The following is a 21,761-nucleotide window of genomic DNA, read 5'->3' as shown; positions in this document are numbered from 1 at the left end:
CAGAGGTGAGGGAGAAAAGAGTGCTCTGAATCAGTTTATTTGGGATTGTGGGTACAGTGCTGGTTTGGGTGATGGTAGTTAGAGCCTTGGAATTATGGATTTGGGATTGAGGCAGTAAGATAGCAGATAGTAAGCTTGGAGATACTTTGTTTAGTTGTGGTGACAGGCTGTGTGGTGCTTTAGTAAGAGCTGGGGATGTCTGGGTTGGTACTGAGGGAGGGTAATAGTGGAATATTACAAGAACAGGAGGCTGTCTTGCCTTGCCCTGCTACAGCTCTTTGTACCCTATCTCAACTGGTGAGAAGAACAGCGTCACACAGGAGCCAATCTGAAGACTAAAATTCCAGTCCTAACAAGTAAATCACTCCTGATTGCCTTTCTGAACTGCACATGAAGGGCTTCCTAGGTTATGAACTGTGAAAGTTTGTCTAACTTTGTTTTGACTTGAGTAATATGTTCAGACTTAATAAGTGATTACAGTACAGCTGCATTCAGAACTTTTCTTTTGCACAACAAAATCTTCCTTAAAAAATGCTGACAAGTAAACACACTTAAATGTGAAGTTAAGATATTTTAGTTTGATTTGTTAGGCTGCGCTATTTCAGGTTTAGCCTGTTTGAATGTATTTTCCTTCTGACTCATAAACATGAGTGCTTGGCATGCAAAATAGGATGATGTCAGGGCATAAGCAGTATATGTCTGCCATAAGAAAGCCTCTACTTCTACTTTAATTCTGAAGTTTACTTCTGAAGTTCTTGCAGGTGCTTAAACCTGGTTTTCTTTGAGGGGTTTGGATTAGAGATCATTTAGGTAAACTTGACACCCACAAATCTATGGCCCGTGATGGGATGCACCTGCAAGTGCTGAAGGAGCTGGCAGATGTTACTGCTAAGTCATTGTCTATCATCTTTGAAAGGTCAGGGAGAACAGCAGATTTGCCTGAGGAAAGCCATTGTCACTTCAGAAAGGGCAAGGAAGATGATGTTTGAAACTCTAGTCTGGTCAGCCTCACCTCCATCCCTAGAAACATGATGGAAGAGCTCATCCTGCATTGTCATCTCTAAGCATGTGAAGTAAAAGAAGGTTATCAGTAGTAGTCAACGTGGATTCACTGAGGGGAAGTAATGCTTAACTAGTCTGATAATCTGCTGTGATGGAATGGCTGGCTGAGTAGATAGATGAAGGGAGAGAGGTGGATGTTGTCTGTCTTGACTTCAGCAAGGCTTTTGACTCTGTCTCCTGTAGCATCCTTGTTGCTCAGGAAGTGTGGGTGAGGTGAATGACAGTGGGCTGGGTTGAGAACTGACTGGATGGTGGAGTTCAGAGGTTGTGATCAGCACACAGTGTCCACTTGGAGGCCTGTAGCTGCCAGGGAGTCAATATTGGGTTCAGTCCTGTTCTGCTGGTTCATCAGTGACCTGGATAAAGGGACAGAGTGCACCCTCAGCAAGCCTGATGATACAGATGTCAGAGGTGTGGCTGATACACCAGGGGCTGTGCTGCCATTCAGCTAAACCTGGAGAGGCTGCAGAGGTGGGTGGAGAGAAACCTAATGAAGTTCAAAGGCAAGTGCAGGGTCACACATCAGTGCAGGTTAGGAGCTGACCTGCTGAAAAGCAGCTCTGCAGAGAAGGACCTGGGGGGCCCTGGTGGAGAGCAGGTGGTGCATGAGCCAGCAGTGAGCTCTTGTGGCTGAGAAGGCAAACAAAATTCTGGGATGCATTAGGAAGAGCACTTCTAACAGGTCTATGAAATTTATCCTGCTCCTCTACTCTGCCTTGGTGAGGCCTCAGCTGGAGTGCTGTGTCCAGTTCTGGTCTCCCCAGATCAAGGAAGACAAGGAACTACTGAAAAGGTCCCGTGGAGGGCAATGAAGGTAATGAGGGGACTGGAGCATCTCTGGTGAGGAAAGGCTGAGATACCTGTGCCTGTTTAGCCTGGAGAAAAGATGACTTGCCAATGCATACAAACACTTCAGGGGTAGTTGTCAAGAGATTAGGCCAGACTCTTTTTTTCAGTGATGCCCAGCACCAGGACAAACAGCAGAGGACACAAACTGAATACAGGAAGTTCCACTGACTAAGAGGAAAAGCCTGTTTGAGGGTGGCGGAGCGGTAGAACCGGCTGCCCAGAGAGACGATGGAGTCTGCTTTTCTGGAGATACTCAAAATGTGCCTGGATGTGACCGGTGAACCTGCTGTAGCAGTGGGGTTGGATGGTCTCTGAAGGTTGTTCCTGTGGGTCTGTGACAATTGCTGTATGTGTTACAGAAATAGTGCTGAGTAAACAGCTTCTGGAGATGAACATCAAACCAATTCCTCTGGGAGCCCTTGCTGTCTGTCTGTGACAGTGTGACCCGTGCTTTCCTCCATCAGGCATACACAGGGCGTCCTTCATCTCATTTTCCTGAACACTGCTTGTGCTCTGTTTACTGGTGAATACTTGCCACTTTCAGCCTCCTGCAACTCCTAAAGACACAGGACTAACCTTCGATTTGAAGGCTGTGCTGGCTATCCCAAATTTTAATGACTATGTGAGTGAAGGGAGGAAGGCTCAGTCTGAAGAGATTAGCAGTCCTGAAGTTATGGTATTGGGAAGACTAAAGGATTTGCAGAAGATGCAGGTGGTAAGAGTAAGATTGACTTAAAGTTGATTAAGAAGGCTTCTTAAGGACAGAGTGGCATTGAACAGCAGGAAGGGAACATGCTGTGAGAAGACTTTCTTCGCTTTCTCTTTTAGCCTTTAAAATAAATAGGGGGAGGTAGAAGCTCAGTTGTATCCTGGTAGATGCTCAGAGACAGAAAAGTAAAGACTTGGGAAAAGAAAGATCTTCTGCCAAGTAGAACATTCTTGAACAGTGGGAAAAAATGTGCTCAGTGTTTCTGGATGCTCAAGGTGTGATGTATTCTGCAGCTCAGCCACCAAGCAGTAAGTGGGTAACTGTACATTCTCTACAACCCTCTGAAGTAGTTCAGTTTAAAAAGATGGCTCAGCTAATTTTTTTAATGCCACTTATGGAAAAGGACAACCTATTTTATTACATCTTTGCCCTACTGCTTGATGCTGTATGTGCTCATCTGACCCTTAAGCAAGCTCAGCTCACCAAACTGGCAGAATACTGAAACAACAAAGTGTGTGTCAGATGTGTACTTGATACATCTTGGGATTGATTTGGGGAAAATAAGAGATGGATGGGTCATACTTTTAAACAGCGGTAAGCTGTTAAACTGGCTCTGCTGCTTTGTGAGATTCTTGCCCTTAGCAGAAATCCAGTTTTGATACAAGCTAAGTCAACCTTCATTTACAGTGGATGTGTGGTGTCTCATCAATAGCCTGTCCTAAGCTAATATGAAGTTACCTAACTTAAGTTTGATTACTTGAAAATGACTACCCACAGATTTGGGGTAAATGGTAATTTGGAGTAAATGGTGTGGTGACATAAAGGATGAAAATGTGCCTTTTTTCCCCAGTAAACTCTCCTGTATCAAGGTGATTATTTTATTCTTCTAATGTAAAGCAAAAGTGCATTTCACTTAGAATTTCAGCATAGGGTTACAGTACTGAGTAACCTAATTTTCCATGTGTGTTATATATGAGAAAGTGTATCTCTGAACTCAGTGGGGCCAACACATTTTACCTGTGGAGTAGTACAGTGCTATACCTAGTGCCAGTTGAAGAATGCATTTTCTAGTGTAAAATACAACCAGCTCTGAGGGAAATGTTGATGTATCACTATACTTCTGAGTACTTGTGAAGTGTAGCTATGGCATGGGATCCTGCTGCAACCATTTCAAATGAGTTTTGTCTTGTATATCTACCTTATGACGTATTTTGTCCTGTTCTCACCCCCAGTATTACATATACTATATGTAAGTAAGGTTTGAGTCATTGTGTAGTGGTAACTTCAACTTACAGTTTTGGTTTCAAAGCATACCTAGTAAAAATGCCACTACTTCTTGAATATTCAAAAAAGTTACATTTGTTCTATATGTACAGACCATGTGGAAATTCAAGTGACTGGCCTGCTTCAGTTCAGTGCCTGGTGACTTTTAATTACAGAACATTGTTTTCTTAAGGTTGCCAAATTTCTTGAGTTGCTAAGCCAAGTGTGTGGTAAATACATGAATATCAGGTTAACCTTCATCTGCATGGACCTTACCTGCACACAGTGTTGTGTTTCTGGGTCAGATATGCTGTGGTGTTTGAAAGGTCACACTATTGGCCAGATCAGTCATAGTTTTGTAGATCACTTTTCCTTTTCTGTTAAATATCCAGTCAGAGACTGCATAGTTATCATTTCATCCTTCAGTACCACAACTCCACATTCCTGGAATGTTTTAGGATTAAGGAAATAGGAGCTAGTTTGATAACTTCTGAACTCAAATACATTGCATGTTTAAGTATGTTTTATTTCTGCTTTGTTGCCAGAAGAGGGAGCAGTGATCTAACTTAATTTTCAAAATTGTTTACATCTGTTCTAGTAATAAAATGTCTGAATTCAATGTTACGATGTTCTCTTCTATTATGTTTATTTATTGTGGAGATGTGTGGATGGGGTCACTGCAATGTCAAACTGGGCCTGTTAAAAGTTTTGATTTTTACCCTAAATTATCAGTTTTGTGCTTTGGAAGCTGCCATTGGATATTTCAACCTGATACTAAGCCTGCTGAGAATCATCTGAGAATGTTATATTGCATGGGTTTTTTTGTGTGTTTAACCTGGTTCTGTGGTGGGATGTTACCAGAACAATGACTTTGTCACCTAGAGCAAGTTATTATCAATTGGGTCAGCTTTTCAACAGTGAAAATGCCTGTAAATTAAACACTGAAACTCCTTTTCCAAAGCTATGAAGATGTGCTTGCTTATTTACATCAAGGTTTGCTTTATGACAGTAAGAGGGGCTGAAGGGCTGTAGTTGAAATAGGAACACAAATAATACATGGGATAGATCTCAGCACTGGCAGTGCTTGACTCCTGGAGGAGAGCATGGTTCTGATTGAAGACAGTTATTTTAAAGCCATATAAGTGTGAATAAAACTGACTAAAATTTGAGATTGCAACCACTACTGCCTTCCCTCTTAAAATATAGTTTCTTTTTTTTCTGTTTAAGGCTAAAGCATCTTCTTTTAATTGTTGGAACGTAGAAATAATACACTTGTATCCCATAATGTGATACCTGTTTAGCATGAGAAAAATGCTTTATAGCTGTGATATATAGTTTAGTAAAAGGTGCTTACATAAAAACTTGGAGTTTAGTATTACTTAAGTAAATGAGTAAAAGCAAATGTCTGAATTTTACTGGTATAGCAGTTCAGTGTAGTCTGACTAAAATTGATGTGGGCTTATTGTGGTTCTTATGTAGAAGCTGTTCTTCCACATGGAGGTTTCCTGTGCACAAAACTTTTAATTTGTTTGTAGAACTGCTGTGTATTTAAAGACTGATTTAGTCTCAATTCTTTACATATTGCATAGGTCTAAGGAAATCCACAAAGAAGCGCAGTGAATCACCACCTGCTGAGCTCCCCAGTTTACGGCGGAGCACACGGCAAAAGACCACGGGCTCCTGTGCTAGCACCAGGTAAAACTTGGAGAAATGAAACTTGTTACTACAGTGAGTTGGTATTCGTGTCATTTCCACGCATGACAATTGGCCTTGGCTGTCTCTGACATGGCTGTTGTAAAATAGCTGTAGCTTTTCAGGCCTGCTGGATTACTCTGTACACTGGTGTCATGGATAGCACATAGAGTTTGTCACCATCAGACTTCCAGTAAATCCCCCAGCTGTGGAGGTGGAGGAAGAGAAACAACCAAAGCCAGCATCACAAACTTAAGTAATCCTGTCCTTAGAAAGGTGTTTAAGAAGAGAGACAGTAGTGCTGAACTACTGTATCTCATGAATAGTGAAATAGATAATTGTTTTGAAAAAGAAGACTTCATGGTACCACATAGGAGTCAGTTTTTATAGGGTGCACTGTTAAGCTGACTCAGCTTGTCAGCAGTTTCGTCTGAACTGCATCTAAGTACTTAATGTACTTCTTGGTAGTAGAAGTAGGAGGAGGAGTAGTCCTGAATTAGTAATTTTAAACAGCTGGTAGATTAAATGGGAGGAGAGAGTTTATGTATCCTGTGATGCAATAAACTTCTGTAGTTGCATATATTGTGGACTAAATGTAGGAAGCCTTAACAAGCTTTATTTTTGTTCTTATGCCTAGATTAGTACTTCTAGCACATCCTCTTTTCCCTCTTCCATACCATTAAAAAACCACTTCTGAAGTCTTGATTTTGCTGTCAAGTGTGTATTTGAATTTGACTGTTTACTTTGTAGGCAGATGTATTTGTAGTGATGAAGACTGTAGTGTTTAAAACTGCAAATCTAAATAGACTTATCCTCTCAAGCTTGTTCTGACTCTGAAAACCAAGTTGAATGTCAGAGTCCTCTTCTTGCTTTCAGTAGTTCAGAACTTCCTCTAAAGATGTTCATTGGCCTCAATCATCAGCCTTCTCAAATGTGTGTATGACTTATAATTCACAGTCACTTTAACCTTGCTCATTTTCTCTGTTATATTTTAGTAGAATGCCTGGTATTGAAATCTTTAATGTCTGTAATGCCTTAGTGTAAACAAATCACTGCCATGGTGCAGGGCAGGGAATGTAACAGAGAGGTTGGATAATTTTATGAAGATTGATTCTTCCACAAATTGCTCATTTGTGCAATGTTGTGGCAGTGATGTACATAAAGATTATGTAGTCTTTAGTAGGCTTACATTAATAAATCTCTTATCTTAGTTCACAAGGTCTGAAACTTTGTTTTTTGAACCTTTAGTCGGCGAGGCTCTGGCCTGGGCAAAAGAGGAGCAGCTGAAGCTCGCCGACAGGAGAAGATGGCTGATCCTGACAACAACCAGGATGGAGTTAACTCTTCAGCTGCACGGACAGATGAGCCTCCCCAGGGAGCTGCAGGTAAAAAGGAATTTCAACTGAAGAATTTTTAGCATAGTTGCTAGTATAAAATTCTTAGCATTTAAAAATAGTTAAATGGATTAAGTTCTGAAGAGTAATTGTTTAAGCTGGTAAATAATGCTGGAAGGTTTTTGAGTCAGAGGAATCCTTACATTTGAGTATGATTTTTTGGCTATTTGGTACATTTTTCAGTTATGCCTTTTTGTAGTATCCAAACTATATCCAGTAATCCAGATGTTACCTTTTAAGTTTCTGCTACTTTTTTTAAAAGTAACTTCAGCTGATGCTGCATAAATATCATCAACTGAAAAGACATCAAAGTGTTCAGAGTAGAGAAGGCATGCATTACCTGTAAAAGCACTGTTGAAACTACTCAAATATTCTACAGCTTTTCTGTTGAAATTGCAAGCCTGTGTGTACTGGAGAAATTTGTGACCAGTTGAATACTGTCACTTGCACAGTTCTGTTAGATAATAATTTTATCAGTTGGTCCTAGTTAGTGAGTTCAAAGGAACTGTGCAGTAATTATACTGAATGGTAGAAAATACTAAACATTCTATGCTTAAAGGTGGCTACATCAGTACAGAAAGTAGCAATGGAAACGAAGTATAGCATAATACTCAATTAAGAAGGGTATACATTTATTAAGGATACAGGTAAATCTGTATGAAACTTAATTTTATGGACTTAGCTGTATTTCTTTTTCATTATCTTGTGTTGATAAAGCCATTTTCTACAGCTTTTGGAAAGTACTAGTCCTCTTGACTGCTCTGTTTTAAATTAGAAGTTTGACAGGAGTTTGCTGGTGGCAGCACTAAATGCAGAGTGCGCTTTTGATGTTGGAGCCTTTTTTGGATGTGAGTTTTGTGGCTTTAAAAACACTGTAACTTGTATTAATTAATCTCTTACTGTTCCCTTAGCTTCTAGTTCTGTTGCTGGAGCTGTAGGTATGACAACTTCTGGAGAAAGTGAGTCAGATGATTCTGAGATGGGAAGACTACAAGGTATAAAAGTTGTCACTAATTTACCTTTTTGGTTGTTAGCCTATAAATAACCATACCTACACAAATTCTGTATGACATTCAAGTGAGAAGGCTCTATTTTGTTTCATTGTCTGTGAATGTGTTTCTGCTCACAGTAATTCTGAAGTAGGGATTTACAAGCCTTAATTCATGAAAGATGCAAGGATGTCTGGAGGAGGGGGTGGGGTAGTGTCTTTATTAATTTAAATGGTGTGTAATACCCTACTTCTGATGATTTTCTAAAAGGAGGTGGGGGGAGAGAACTGAGAACTCAGTCCTATTAAGTGTGTAAGCTCAAATATGAAAATATTCTTTGCAAGCATGTTTTAAGTTTAGAGGGTAGGTTAGGCCTACTATACTCTGCCTGCTTCTGGATAACATTTTTTTTTGTGCTTGTCATTGGTACCCATGTTGCTGTAAGCTTTGACCAAAAAAAGTCTGAATGTTCTTAAAATGCTTGCTTTTGTGCTTGGGCTAAAGAGCCTGGTCCCTCAAAACCAGAGAGTATGACAGATATAAACTCAGTATGCATGTCCTGCAACTGGTCTAATGATTTGCTACTACATTGCAGGGAGTCCTGAGATCATCATCTCCCTTGCAAATGACAGGTTTTTGTTAATCTGTATATTTAATGTGGGAGTGCTGTCAGTATCAGTTCACTTGCTTACAGTTCTCAGTAAGTATAGGTATGCATTAGAAATATTGGGCTAAATTGGTTTTCACTATTAATGATCAGCAGTAGTGATGGTTGCTTACAAAAAAAATCAGAATCACCCACTTAGTTTAGCTTAAGTAACAGTACTGTAACAAAGTGTTGAAAATTAATCAGAAGAGAAACCCGCTAATACTTACTAGAGTTCTTCCTTCTCCTGCTCATCAGCAAATAAAGCTGTTGAACCTGTTTTTCAGTGCCATTTTTTTCAGAGTAGTAGTGCCTGCAGGTCCTGAAAACATGAAGATAAGCTTAACCTATCCTGTGTAGTTTGAGTTCAGCTTTGAAATTGCAGCCTGATGTATTTGCTGCTCTGGCTCTAGGCTTATAACAGTTTAATATAGATGAGGTTACTTTTGTGAAATACACAGCTGTGCAAACTCAGCGGGTGACTTTGTAAAGGACCTTACTGCTCTGACACAAGCAAAAATTAGTTACTTGTTCCTTTAAGGTCATCTTTTTGATGTTTTTTTCAAAATCGAGGTAGCTGCAATCATCTAATCCTAACTCTTTAAATATCAACATTCTAGTAGTCTTAAATGATAACATCACGGAATTTAAGCTTTTAAAAATATACATAGAAGCTTTGACAATGGCTGTTATCCTCTGTTTGCTTTTAGCTCTATTAGAGGCTAGGGGTCTTCCTCCTCACCTGTTTGGCCCTCTTGGTCCTCGGATGTCGCAGCTCTTCCACAGGACAATTGGAAGTGGAGCTAGTAAGCAAAGTTTGTCTAATTTGACTTAATTCTTTCCACTTCCAGACTAGTAGAATTCAGCCAGTAGTAAATCTAATATTTGTATTAGCTTCATAGTTTAATATAGTATTTTACATGTTGAGACTTGTATGTCATGATAGTGCTGGACCACTTGTCAGCAATTCTAATTTGCTTGTCTTCCTTTAAGGAAGAAAAATTTGCCTTAGCTGTATTTCTTTGCTTTTCTTTTTTGGGGCATCTTAATGTTCCCTTCTAGGTGGGGAAGGGAGGGTTCTTACCTTTTCACCCCTTCCTTATCTTTTTCTTTTGCATGATGGGCTGCTTAACAAAAGACCTCTCCAACCCCTTTGGGTTTTTTGCTAGCTTTAAACAAATGCTTAAGCTAGCTTTAAAACAATTAGTAAATGTCGGTTCTAAGTTATGTTGGTTTTAGTTTCAAAAGTGTCTTCGGTTTTGGACAGAATGGATTTCCTTCAGACGTTGTGTCAGTGAGAATGTGGGTCAGACTTGTTGCACCAGGTCTGCGCTATGCAGCTGGATGAGATGTGCACCTTCCAGTCCAAGTCTGGCTTCCCAGGAGAGCCAGAGGCAGCCTGTTACACTGCATGCCAAGAAGAGGATGGGGTCTCATGGGTGCTCCATGTGCTGGATTAACTGGGGGGTGCTGCACAAAGGTGGGATGGTTTGGGTTCCTGCTGTAGGTTGGCAAGATGGCTGTGCTGAGCAGTGTGGTGGACTCCCTGTGCTGACCAGTCTGCACTGGAAAGGCAGCCAAGAGTGAGATTTTTGTCTCCCTTCCCTATTCCCCCTTTTTATGACAGGGAAAGGAAATGAAACTACAAATACAGAGGAAAACAAACTATCTCTGGTCTTCCACTCTGGCAGAAGTATAGCATAACAGTTCCCTTGTACACTTTCTAATACCTTTTTTCCTAAATTTTTTTCTGGATATCTAGGTTCTAAAGCTCAACAGCTTTTACAAGGTCTCCAAGCCACTGATGAAAGTCAGCAACTACAGGCAGTGATTGAGATGTGCCAGCTGTTGGTTATGGGAAATGAAGAAACATTAGGAGGATTTCCAGTCAAGAGTGTTGTACCAGCTTTGGTAAAGATTTAATCTCAGATTTCTGTCGGAGGATATAATGTTTCACTCAATGTCTTGATTAAATTAAATCATCACTATTTATATTGTCTTCTTAATGTGTGTGTGTATCTATCTTATTATTTGGTTTTGAGAGGATGTTTTGCTAAATTTTATAGTTCTATTAATTTTTTAATAGCTCAAGAATAGGCAGTGGTTGTTTTGGAATTCTTACTAACATCCAGAATCCTGAGTCAAAAGCTACAGTAGTGATTTGTACCGTTTTTATGATGATATCTAGATACATTTTTTTAAACAAACAATACTTTTTTTTAAACAGATAACGCTGCTGCAGATGGAGCACAACTTTGACATTGTAAGTAGTTTGTAATATTTAAGAAGCTTTTGAAATATTAAAATGTTATCTGAACTTAAAATCAAATATCTGTGTATTTAATAGATGAATCATGCATGTCGGGCCTTAACATACATGATGGAAGCACTTCCCAGATCATCTGCTGTAGTGGTAGATGCAATTCCTGTCTTCTTGGAAAAGGTAAAATGAAATCAAAACAGTGATAAAACAGCATGAGGGGATTATATAGTTTGTTTTAACTTTAGAAAATGCCATTAAGATAGTGGCTTCTTTTCCTGGCTTACAAGGTAATACAAAGTGCATGATAAGCTTCTAAAGCCAGGCTTAATCTTTGCTCTCACCCTTACTGAAAAGTGCTCTCTCCTTCACTGAGAACTTTTTGTTGGATTGGTGTTACAAACATACAAAATGTGTAAATAAATGAGCTTTTACCCCTTGGAGTAGCTCCATGGCTGGGGTAGCCTTAGACTGTCAGGCTTAGTCAGAGCTGGCCTCATTAGCATATGTGTCTTGGTAGAGGCTGTGTGTCTGAGTGTTAATCAAGATGATTATTTTTGAAAATCTGTTTAGAAGTTGATATACCAGCCTTTTTGTTTTCTTGTAGCTGCAAGTTATCCAGTGCATTGATGTGGCAGAGCAGGCGCTCACAGCCCTGGAGATGTTGTCACGCAGGCACAGTAAAGCCATTCTGCAGGCAGTAAGTAAAACCAAAACAAGGCAGGTTTGCCTCTGCCAGCTCTACATCTTGGGGATCGTCTGTGAAGATGAAATAAGAAAACAACTTTCTGTGACTTCAGCAGTACTGAGAGTGAAAATGTTTGTTTGTTTTGTTACAGGGTGGGTTGGCAGACTGTTTGCTGTATCTGGAATTCTTCAGTATAAATGCACAAAGGAATGCACTAGCTATTGCCGCCAACTGCTGCCAGAGTATAACACCTGATGAGTTTCACTTTGTGGCAGACTCTTTGCCACTGCTAACACAAAGGTTAACCCATCAGGTAAGAAGTTGTTAAAAAAATGGAACATCTTGATTTTGATCTGAAAGCAGTCTAAGGATGTCTCCAGATACCTGTTTCTTTGCTGTGTGTTATTTGCCTTTGCAAGGTGATAATTGAGTTCAAGTTTCTATACTGTCAGGTTGTGATATACCAATGTACATATGGACCTTCTGTGGTTCTGTAACTGACATTTTATAAAACAAGACAAATAAGATACTTTAACTCAAAGTATGAGTAATGGTTTTGTAGTCCTTGTAAGAACAAGGACAACAGTAAGACGAAGTCCAGTAGCATTGCTGGTTTTATTTTTTCTTAACAGATGGGCTGCAAGGTTCTCTCCCACTTTAAATCAGAACACCCTCTGTTTCAGTTTTTGTGCGTTTTTTGTGCTTTAACTTTTTGGGGGATTTTACGGCATTTTTGAAAAGTTCCTGATTTTGTACAATAGTTTGAAGTGATGAATCTGAAATCAAGGGGCTCCTCAGGGCTACATATCATGCAGTGCTGCTGTGTTTATAAATGAGCACCTAAAATAACTGCTGCTCCAAAAGAGCTTTTTGGTGATCTGCTTGGTTGGCAGATCCCTGTTAAAAAGATGAAAAAGGAGAAATATTTTGTCTGTTAACAAATGCAAATAATTGGAAGCTTCCAGGTAATGGTTTTATGTATTCTTGTGCTGTTCTTAATTTTGCCTACATCGTCTTGCTGAAAGACTGCTTGAATCTTTGAGGCAGCTTCTAAGAAGCCAAATGACAGCTTTAGATTGTACTCTAGAAACAGGAAGCATCATTCTCACCAGTAGTAGGGACAAGTACTGATCCTGATCTCTGAAGAGAAGCTGCAACCCACCAAAGTAAGATTTCAAGAAATTTTGAAGTGGAAATTTTCTCGAAAAGAATCTTGCATTAGCTCTTAACAAAATAGTTGAGGTTGGAAGAGATCCCTGTTACCTAGTCCTAGCTTCCCTGCAAGTTGAGCTAGAGCAGATTGCCAGGAGCATGTCCAGATGAGGTTTTTTTTTTTTCCGTTTTTAAATATCTCCAAGGATGGAGACTTAATCTCTCAGGCTAACCTCGTCCAGTGCTCAGCTACCTTTACAGTTAGTGTTTTATTATGTTCAGGTGAAGTTTTTTGAGCATTTCATTGAACTTTTAACCAGAGCTATTTTCAAGGCAGTCTTTACTTGTCTCTTTGAATTTGCTGTGTTGTATGTGCTGCATAATATCAAAATCAGGCTTCATGTAGTCTGTAGAATAGTAGTGTTCACTCCTGCTTATTATCTATAACTCCTGTTACTTCAGTTTTTCCCTATTGTTTCCTCCTTTCAGAATCCAGAAGGACTATTAGAGATCAATTTATTTATCTCTAAAGGTCCCTAAAGGTATTTGTGTTGCAAGGTGGGGGGTGTTTCCCAGGGAATATGTAGGAAGCACAGCTATATCAGGAGGTCATGTTCTGTAAAATGTGATTAGACTGGCCCTTTTGGAGAAATTTTATGAATGCCTCAAAATGGCAGCATGTTCTAATGCAAGTTAAAACATTTCAATTTAAACAAAACTTTCTTATAACAGGACAAAAAGTCTGTTGAAAGCACTTGTCTGTGTTTTGCACGGCTAGTGGACAACTTCCAGCATGAAGAGGTAAGAGTGTGGATGGGGGTGCATTTCTGCTTTCTTCTCCACCCACCCTGTTTCTCTTGAGAGCTCACCTTTCAAGGACTAATGTTTCCCATTTTGTTGTTCCCTTCTTGAAGAACTTGCTGCAGCAGGTTGCTTCCAAGGACTTGTTGACAAATATCCAGCAGCTCTTGGTTGTGACACCTCCTATCCTGAGCTCAGGAATGTTCATCATGGTGGTGCGCATGTTCTCCCTGATGTGCTCCAACTGCCCCACACTTGCAGTCCAGCTTATGAAGCAAAGTGAGTTTTTACTCTTCTGTGTTCCAGGGGGCCTGTTCATGTTAATGCTTACAATCAGTGTGGACCTCTATGTACTTGATTATATAAATACTCTGTTCTTTCAGTTTTTCTCTCTCTTACTGTTTCCCTTGGGATAAAAAGTTGATTTAAACTTGTTGAAAGCTTTTATCCAGAGAGGTTTTTATCCTTTTTTCCTAGCTGTTGTCACTGCAGTGCTCATTTAATTTTGAGTCTGTATTGGCTGCACAGGCTGTTCTCATTCCAATACAAGCTGAATAATTCTTTTCTTAGTTGTGACCATGTGGGGGAACACTGTGCTTTAAGTACTTTTCTAGGGGAAAACACTAATGAAAGTAACTGCTGTAGAGCTGTCTTAGTTGTCACTTGTTTTCTTTGTTCCATCTCACAAATTTTGACTGACCCCTTCAACTATCCTGTATCTTTCCCTGTTTTCTTCTGTGTCTTGTATATTGAGTGGTATTTCTCCCGTAGTTGTCCCTTAAAGGAAAGAATCACAAACCTAAAAAAGCCACAAACTCCAGACCTGAGAACGAACACATTTCTTAGTGTTCAAAGAAACACTTTTGTCATATAGTCCACTCTCTGTTTGCTTTGGGTAGTAACTATCTCTTCTGTGTAGTGTCCAAAAGAAAATGGAATCCATATCTGATGCAGGCATCTCATGAATAATAATTTTTTATAGATATTGCAGAAACGCTTCACTTCCTCCTTTGTGGAGCCTCAAATGGGAGTTGTCAAGAACAAATTGACCTTGTTCCACGAAGTCCTCAAGAACTTTATGAACTTACTTCTCTTATCTGGTAAGTCTTGCAGGCCTAGGTTTTGGGTGTGGTTGGTATGTTAAAATCCTTAACTTGACTAAAATAAGGCAAACAGTTTTCAGCTTAGATGGACTTGATTGTATACTTCTAGTAAAATACTGTTTTAATGTTCTTTACAGTGAACTGATGCCTTGCCTGCCAAAAGAGGGGATCTTTGCTGTTGATACTATGCTAAAGAAAGGAAATGCACAAAATACAGATGGTGCAATATGGCAATGGCGAGATGACAGGGGTCTCTGGCATCCCTATAACAGGATTGATAGTCGAATAATAGAGGTAGTAATTCCACACATTTGTGTGGTGATGCTTTTCAAATCTGCGTGCGGTTGTATAGGGAATTGGGTGCTTTCTCTGTCTTTAAAGATACCACTCTTGATCTTTCTGAGTAAGAAACGCAAGTTTCCTCAAACATCCTGCTGTAATATTGCACTATTTTGGTGTTCAGCCATACAAAATCACTTACTTGCTGTTCTTACTGAATTTCTGTCACTGTTTTTCCTACTCTGTTACCCCTCTCCTCACCTTTCATATAGTCTTCTGTTTATTAGGGGTTTCTTAACTTTATATTCTTCCTTGATTTTAGGCAGCTCATCAGGTTGGTGAGGATGAGATAAGCCTGTCTACGCTTGGGCGTGTCTATACTATTGATTTTAACTCTATGCAGCAAATAAATGAGGATACTGGAACAGCTCGTGCCATTCAGCGAAAACCAAACCCTTTAGCCAGTACAAACACTAGTAAGTACTGTGGGTAGTAACACTAGTAAGTACTGTGTACTAGTAAGTACAGCTCAGGAAACACCAGTGCTCTCTAGCTGTGGCTAATATATGTTGGGTTGTGCAGCCATTTACTTCTTAATGAATAAATTTCTTATGGCTTCTGTGGAACATCAAACTATTCTGATTTACATGAATGTAGAAAATTTCATAACAAAGCTTATACTATTGACATGTGTGCTTTTTAACATGTAAGCTCCTCCTGGGACCTGAACCTGTATCGAACTGGGGGGGAGCTGGGGTGTTCCTGGCTTGGGATTTCTGAAACACTTCTATTCATACAGCTCTTTTATTTAAGGAAGACTCTGTGAGGGCTTCTTACTGTTATACAGAAATACTTAAGAAAACTGAAGAAAAACAGATTAAACTCCTTGAAAGAGTAGGTTTTGTACCTTCTTACTCACTTTGACTTCTGGTTCTTGAATTTTCTCAATTTGAGAGCTGAATTGAATCAGTTTTAACAAAAGAAATTAATTATCAGAGCAAAGATGCAAAGGTCTGTCCAGTGATTTGTTGTGCACTTTCTCACAGGTGGACATTCGGAATTGAAGAAGGATGATGCTCGAGCACAGTTAATGAAAGAGGACCCAGAACTGGCAAAATCCTTTATCAAAACACTGTTTGGTGTTCTTTATGAAGTATATAGTTCTTCAGCTGGACCTGCTGTTAGACACAAGTGCCTTAGAGCAATTCTTAGGATAATTTATTTTGCTGATGCTGAACTTCTGAAGGATGTGCTGAAAAACCATGCTGTTTCAAGGTGGGTTCTTTAACTGCTGCAAATGAACCTAATTTTGAGCTTGCAGCTCAAACTTTTGATTACTTTTTTTGAATCATCTTTTTCAGGGGAAAATGATACTTTAAAAGTCTTACTTATTTTTAAAAAGCTGAAGCTGCCAGCTCTGCAGGATGTTTTTTGCATCATAGATTTTGCAGTAGTTGCCAATGCTAGACATTCTTACTAGAAACTTAGGTTGCCTCTGGCTGTGTGTACTAGAAGTGTCAAATACTACCCTTTATTGGTTTTTTGATTTCTAAAACTTGCCTATGAAATTCTGAGGGCAAGATAACTTTTGAGGTAATACAATGTGAACAGTAACAGACACTAATAGCATTCAATTGGTAAGTTTTATTCATGAAACCTCTCCTACACGTTACATGTAAAGTTGGGGATCTGAGGATGCAACTGGAAAATAAACCAAAGAGATTTTCAGAGACAATACTGAGTTCCAGAACATAATGTTTATAAAAGACTCTCTCCTTTATGCTATGTCAAAACTTGGTAAAAGTGATATAGGTAGGAAGAGAGCTGTTTCAGTCCTTTTATTGATAGCTTTTATAAAAGCATTGTGAAATTTGTTTGCTTTCAGTCTCCAGTGCCGTGTGTATGCAAGATGAACTGATTTGATTTAAAAAGAAAAAATCGGCCAAAGCCTCACAAAGCTAATTCTAATAAATTATCTGTTTTAGTCATATTGCCTCCATGCTGTCGAGTCAAGACCTTAAGATAGTAGTTGGAGCCCTGCAGATGGCAGAGATTTTAATGCAAAAGTTACCTGACATTTTTAGTGTTTACTTCAGAAGAGAAGGTAAATCATGGTTTCCTTTTTTTTCTTTTCTCTTCACCTCTTTATGTAGTATTTTAAAAATGTGTGTCCACTTTTCCCAAGCTGTAAAAATTGAATATTGTTCTTGAATAATAAAGGCAGACCTGTGCAAGATACTTCATACTAGCAGGGAGGAGCTGGCCCAGACTCTGGAGGAAACAAGCTTGTGTTTTCAGAGTCTGAAGCAAGTTCGTACAGGCTTACTGGATACTGGTGAACTCACTTAGGCTGAAGAAGGCTTTGTACTTGTCTTTGCACTTGGGGTTCCTTTAGCTACTGTTCGTACTGCTCTAATTTTTTATTTTTAAACCATGTAGGTTAACTTTTTGAAGAAAAGATTGAACTGCCTTTAAAGCTTGGTATTGATGGGTGGGGTGAGCAAATACTGCCATAGTCAAAGCAGAGGTTCAAGTGACATTCAGTTCTACATTTTCAAACACACTTGTTCCTATGACCGCATCTCTACCACCCCCTCCTCTCCCCCGACCCCAGACCAAGCCACCAAACAAAGATCTCTTCTTTCTCTAAGGGGTGATGCACCAAGTGAAAAACTTGGCAGAGTCTGAGGCTTTGCTAACAAGCCCCCCGAAGGTATGCACCAATGGGTCAGGGACGCTGGGAACCACTACAACCATAAGTACTGGGACAGCCACTGCTGCCAGCAATGCAGCTGCAGATCTGGGCTCTCCCAGCTTGCAGCACAGCCGGGAGGATTCCTTGGATCTGAGCCCACAGGGGTAAGTGCACTTCCTGAAGAGTCATCTGCATTCTGGCTTTGGTGCTTTCTTGTGGGGGTTTGCGTTTTTCTTACCTTATTTTTTAAAAAAATGTCTAGGGTAACATGGGCTGCCCACATTATCATCTGCATTTTGCTGTGGTATTTTGCTCAAAAGAACAAAATTGGAGTGATGTTGAATTTTTCAATGGGTAGTTTTGATATATTTTATATTAAATGTTTAAAAGAGGAAAAAAAGTGACCGAATAGTTAGGTCATAATTATATTAAATAATTTTCTGTTTTGGGAGACTGTCAAGAGCAACATCTTATAGTCTCACATCTAACTGTTGAGGACAGTGATTCTTTGAGAGCTATGGAGCATGGTTCCTTTCTTCTGGAGACTAGAGAAAAAATAAATTGTCCTTAAGTTTTGTTGAAAGGCAATAATTTTGAACACTTGTAGAATTAAAATACAGTGTAGGAATAAATTACTAGTTTGCTCTTATTTTAAAGGTCAAATATTTGTCACTTTAAACAAGAATTGAAATATGTGAACTTGTGAAATGTAGTGATTGATAAGTAGAAATGCCACAAATTGTTTAAGAAGTGTTTTCTGTGCTTTTGTAGAGGAGGCATGTCAAATATCCAATGTTGGTTGGTCTTTATTCAGTAGAGATTTGTGGAATTTTTTTTCATTTTAAGTGTATTCAAATAAATGGATAAACAAATGGTTACACAAATTAAAGCATGAAAATCATGAAAAAACTATGTAGTGTCACTTCTGGCTGTATTTGGCTGCTCATAATAGAAAGATGACAAGCAGCAGAACTCTTTCTTACTGGATGGAGTTAGTGAATATCCTGGTTACGGGATGGAACCTGGTCTTTAACTCTCAAGGAAGTAGTTGGCAGATGCATCTTAAACTTGAGAGAGGGGTGTGTGCATGAGTATGTTTGTGGGTGGAAATGAGTAACTTTATTTTTAAATTTGGGCAGACGACTGAGTGATGTTCTAAAGAGAAAAAGACTGCCAAAACGAGGGCCAAGGAGACCAAAATACTCCCCCCCAAGAGATGATGACAAAGTAGACAATCAAGGTAAATAATTCTGAACATGATACTCTTATCTCCTTTTAAACTACATTTATAAACTGCAGAAAGAATTAGCTGTGATAAACCTCTTGATTCTCTTAAATTTTGTCTTTACTTCCTCCAGCTAAAAGCCCTACAACTACACAGTCTCCTAAATCATCTTTCTTGGCAAGTTTGAATCCTAAAACATGGGGAAGATTAAGCACACAGTCCAACAGTAATAATATTGAACCAGCACGAACAGCAGGAGTAAGTGGTCTTGCAAGGGCTGCTTCCAAGGATACCATTTCCAATAACAGGTACACACACACAAAAAAATATCACAGTACTTGTAACATGATGTTGACCATGATCAGGTGATGAGGTAGCACCTACAAAGAGGTTGGAGCTTAACCACAGTTAAAAAATTTCTGGGAAAAGAATCAAGAAATTAAGGTAGAGAGAATAACATCTGAATAGTTTAAAGGTGCATGGTGGGGGAAAATTGGAGAACTGAGGAAAAACCATGCAAGAAGTGATCTACAGAGAAAAGTACTTGATGATGTTGGAGTGAAAGTAAAGGGTTTTCTGTGACTGCTGTTTAACATGGTGAAAATTATACTCAGGCTGTATTTACTTGTAATATTGATGTATGCAGATGCTAAGTGTGGCTAAATGCCTTTTGTGTGCTTCTTTACAGAGAAAAAATTAAGGGCTGGATCAAGGAGCAAGCCCATAAATTTGTCGAACATTACTTTAGTTCTGAAAACATGGATGGAAGCAATCCTGCACTAAATGTATTACAGAGACTTTGCACTGCAACTGAACAACTCAACCTCCAGGTTAGAAGTGGCAAACTTACTTAGAATGGGGGGCAGTCATTTCTTGCCTTGACTTATGAGTCATTATGACTTGGAGTAATTTTTTAGAATGAGTGTGTACGCTCTGACACACGCCACTTTATGATAAAAGACCCATCCTAGCAATGTGTCATTTGCATATCATTTCACATTCAAAAGTTCTACAGTTAAGTGTCAGGGATTAACTTTATTCTTAAAGAACAATACTGGTGTAGTAAGAACTTTGAGACTGGGGGGAGAAGAGAAGGAAGCAGCATTTTGTTAAAATTATAGAAGATAATACAGATTGAGGTAAATGTGGTGCATGTCAAGAACTTCAGCGTTACTTTTCAGACAGTTGTGCTCCTTGATAGGTGGTCCAAACATGTAACTTCTAAACCAGCACATGAGCTGAGCTGTGTTCTGTGCTTTGATCTGAGCAATGGTTAAAATATGAAACTTTCCCACCTCCTCTCTCCCACACAGATGTCACATAAAACATACAGCAATCTGAGTTGTTAGGGTTTTGTTAGTAGCTTTTTTTCCCCCAAACAGAAAAGCTCCAAGCAGGGGGGCTATCTTTACCTTGCATAAGATGGAAATGGCACCTTGTATTTCTCTCAAAGTAGAGAAAATGTAGATGTTGCCAGTAATGTCTCCCCTTGAATAGAGACGTGCTTATCCTCAGATTATTTGCCCTGCATTGCTGCTTGTATTGAGTTACTGTACATTCCAGACTTTCTTTCCCCCCCCCCCCCCCCCCAACCTTTAGAGCTGTTCCATGCAGTAGAAGGAAAGCTAGCATTTCTTAAGCCTGTACTACCTGGGTAGTAAAACACTGTTCATATTTTTCAGGTGGATGGTGGAACAGAGTGCCTTGTAGAAATCCGTAGCATTGTCTCGGAATCTGACGTCTCCTCATTTGAAATCCAGCATAGTGGGTTTGTTAAACAACTGCTGCTCTATTTGACATCTAAAAGTGAAAAAGATGCTGTTAGCAGGGATATCAGATTGAAAAGATTTCTTCATGTATTTTTTTCTTCTCCAGTAAGTTTTCTTTTTTATTTTTTTTCATTCTTAGAAAATTTGAGAGAAAGACAACTTTCTCAAAAAAAATCTGAAAGGTTTTCTGTTGACCTTATCTTAAAGGTGGAATACAGAAAGAATGTTTTGTTCATGTATAAGTTGTATAAAACTGCAACTTTCACATTGTTCAGCATTTTTATAGGTCATGAACTTTTTTGAGCAACCTGTGATTTTGAGTAATCACAGAAAGTTCCACACAGCAGTGGAAAAAATGCCAAAATGGCCAATTGTCTGAGTCTTGAACGACTTAAAAGTTGTTTCTGTCTTTTAAGAAGTTGATATGGAAAGAGTTTGGATAGTAACATTATCACTTAGGACTAAATACTGCAAGATACTAGTGTTCTGTTTTTAAAGGAAGAAATTTGAAGTGGAAGAAAGAAAAGCAGATAACTAAAACTTCCAAAAAGCTTGTTGTTCATGGTTAAGAGTGAATGCTTACAATCTGTTGGACTATTCAGTTGAAACCAGGAGAGAAAAGTCCATTCTTTGAAACAGCTCTTTGATAAACGTGTGTCATTTACTCATCCTCATACTGCTGCTACTTTCAGTGAGAGCAGGGATTCTTAATTAATGGTATAAATCGTTTAGGATGTTTTAATTCAAGCAGGTAACTAAAGACTGGACTGTATTTCAGCTTCCTGGAGAAGAGCCCCTTGGAAGATTAGAGCCATTAGAAAACGCACCTTTGTTGGCATTAGTCCATAAAATGAACAACTGCCTCAGTCAGATGGAACAGTTTCCTGTTAAAGTGCATGACTTCCCTAGTGGAAATGGAACAGGGAGCAGGTAAGGATTAATGCTCAGGTAACAGTTTTGTTGGAAGCTTTTGTTTTCTAAAACTTGTTTCAAGCAACACTAAAAGGACAAGTACAAGTAGAAGTACAATTACCAGAGGAGGTAGTGGAAAATTCTGGCCTTATTAAAGACAGAAGCAATGACACAGTTGGGTTTTTTTTTAGTCAGTAGAAGATGGAATATTTTTCTAAATGTTTGCTTACCATCTTGAAACTTGTCTCACTTAAATTGGGGGTGGTAGATTAA

At 39.1% G+C, this 21,761-nt stretch overlaps 1 protein-coding gene across 1 annotated transcript in view; it reads left to right on the top strand.

The window, feature by feature from the left end:
- Positions 1-21,761, top strand: part of TRIP12 (thyroid hormone receptor interactor 12) — a 78,296-nt gene that overhangs the window by 39,575 nt on the left and 16,960 nt on the right. Inside the window, 22 exon segments of the mRNA XM_036388379.2 lie at positions 5,473-5,578; positions 6,824-6,960; positions 7,881-7,964; positions 9,315-9,410; positions 10,367-10,515; positions 10,832-10,867; positions 10,952-11,047; positions 11,472-11,564; positions 11,704-11,865; positions 13,437-13,505; positions 13,619-13,784; positions 14,488-14,605; positions 14,746-14,902; positions 15,210-15,363; positions 15,934-16,162; positions 16,873-16,991; positions 17,539-17,746; positions 18,722-18,822; positions 18,941-19,115; positions 19,496-19,637; positions 20,490-20,681; positions 21,355-21,506. Of these exon segments, the coding sequence (XP_036244272.1) occupies positions 5,473-5,578; positions 6,824-6,960; positions 7,881-7,964; positions 9,315-9,410; positions 10,367-10,515; positions 10,832-10,867; positions 10,952-11,047; positions 11,472-11,564; positions 11,704-11,865; positions 13,437-13,505; positions 13,619-13,784; positions 14,488-14,605; positions 14,746-14,902; positions 15,210-15,363; positions 15,934-16,162; positions 16,873-16,991; positions 17,539-17,746; positions 18,722-18,822; positions 18,941-19,115; positions 19,496-19,637; positions 20,490-20,681; positions 21,355-21,506 (2,941 nt within the window).

Source organism: Molothrus ater, chromosome 10, assembly GCF_012460135.2.
Source record: "Molothrus ater isolate BHLD 08-10-18 breed brown headed cowbird chromosome 10, BPBGC_Mater_1.1, whole genome shotgun sequence".
In the NCBI taxonomy this organism is placed as follows: Eukaryota; Metazoa; Chordata; class Aves; order Passeriformes; family Icteridae; genus Molothrus; species Molothrus ater.
The sequence above is the reverse complement of the archived record's forward strand: the minus strand, read 5'-3'. Positions and strand labels throughout refer to the sequence as shown.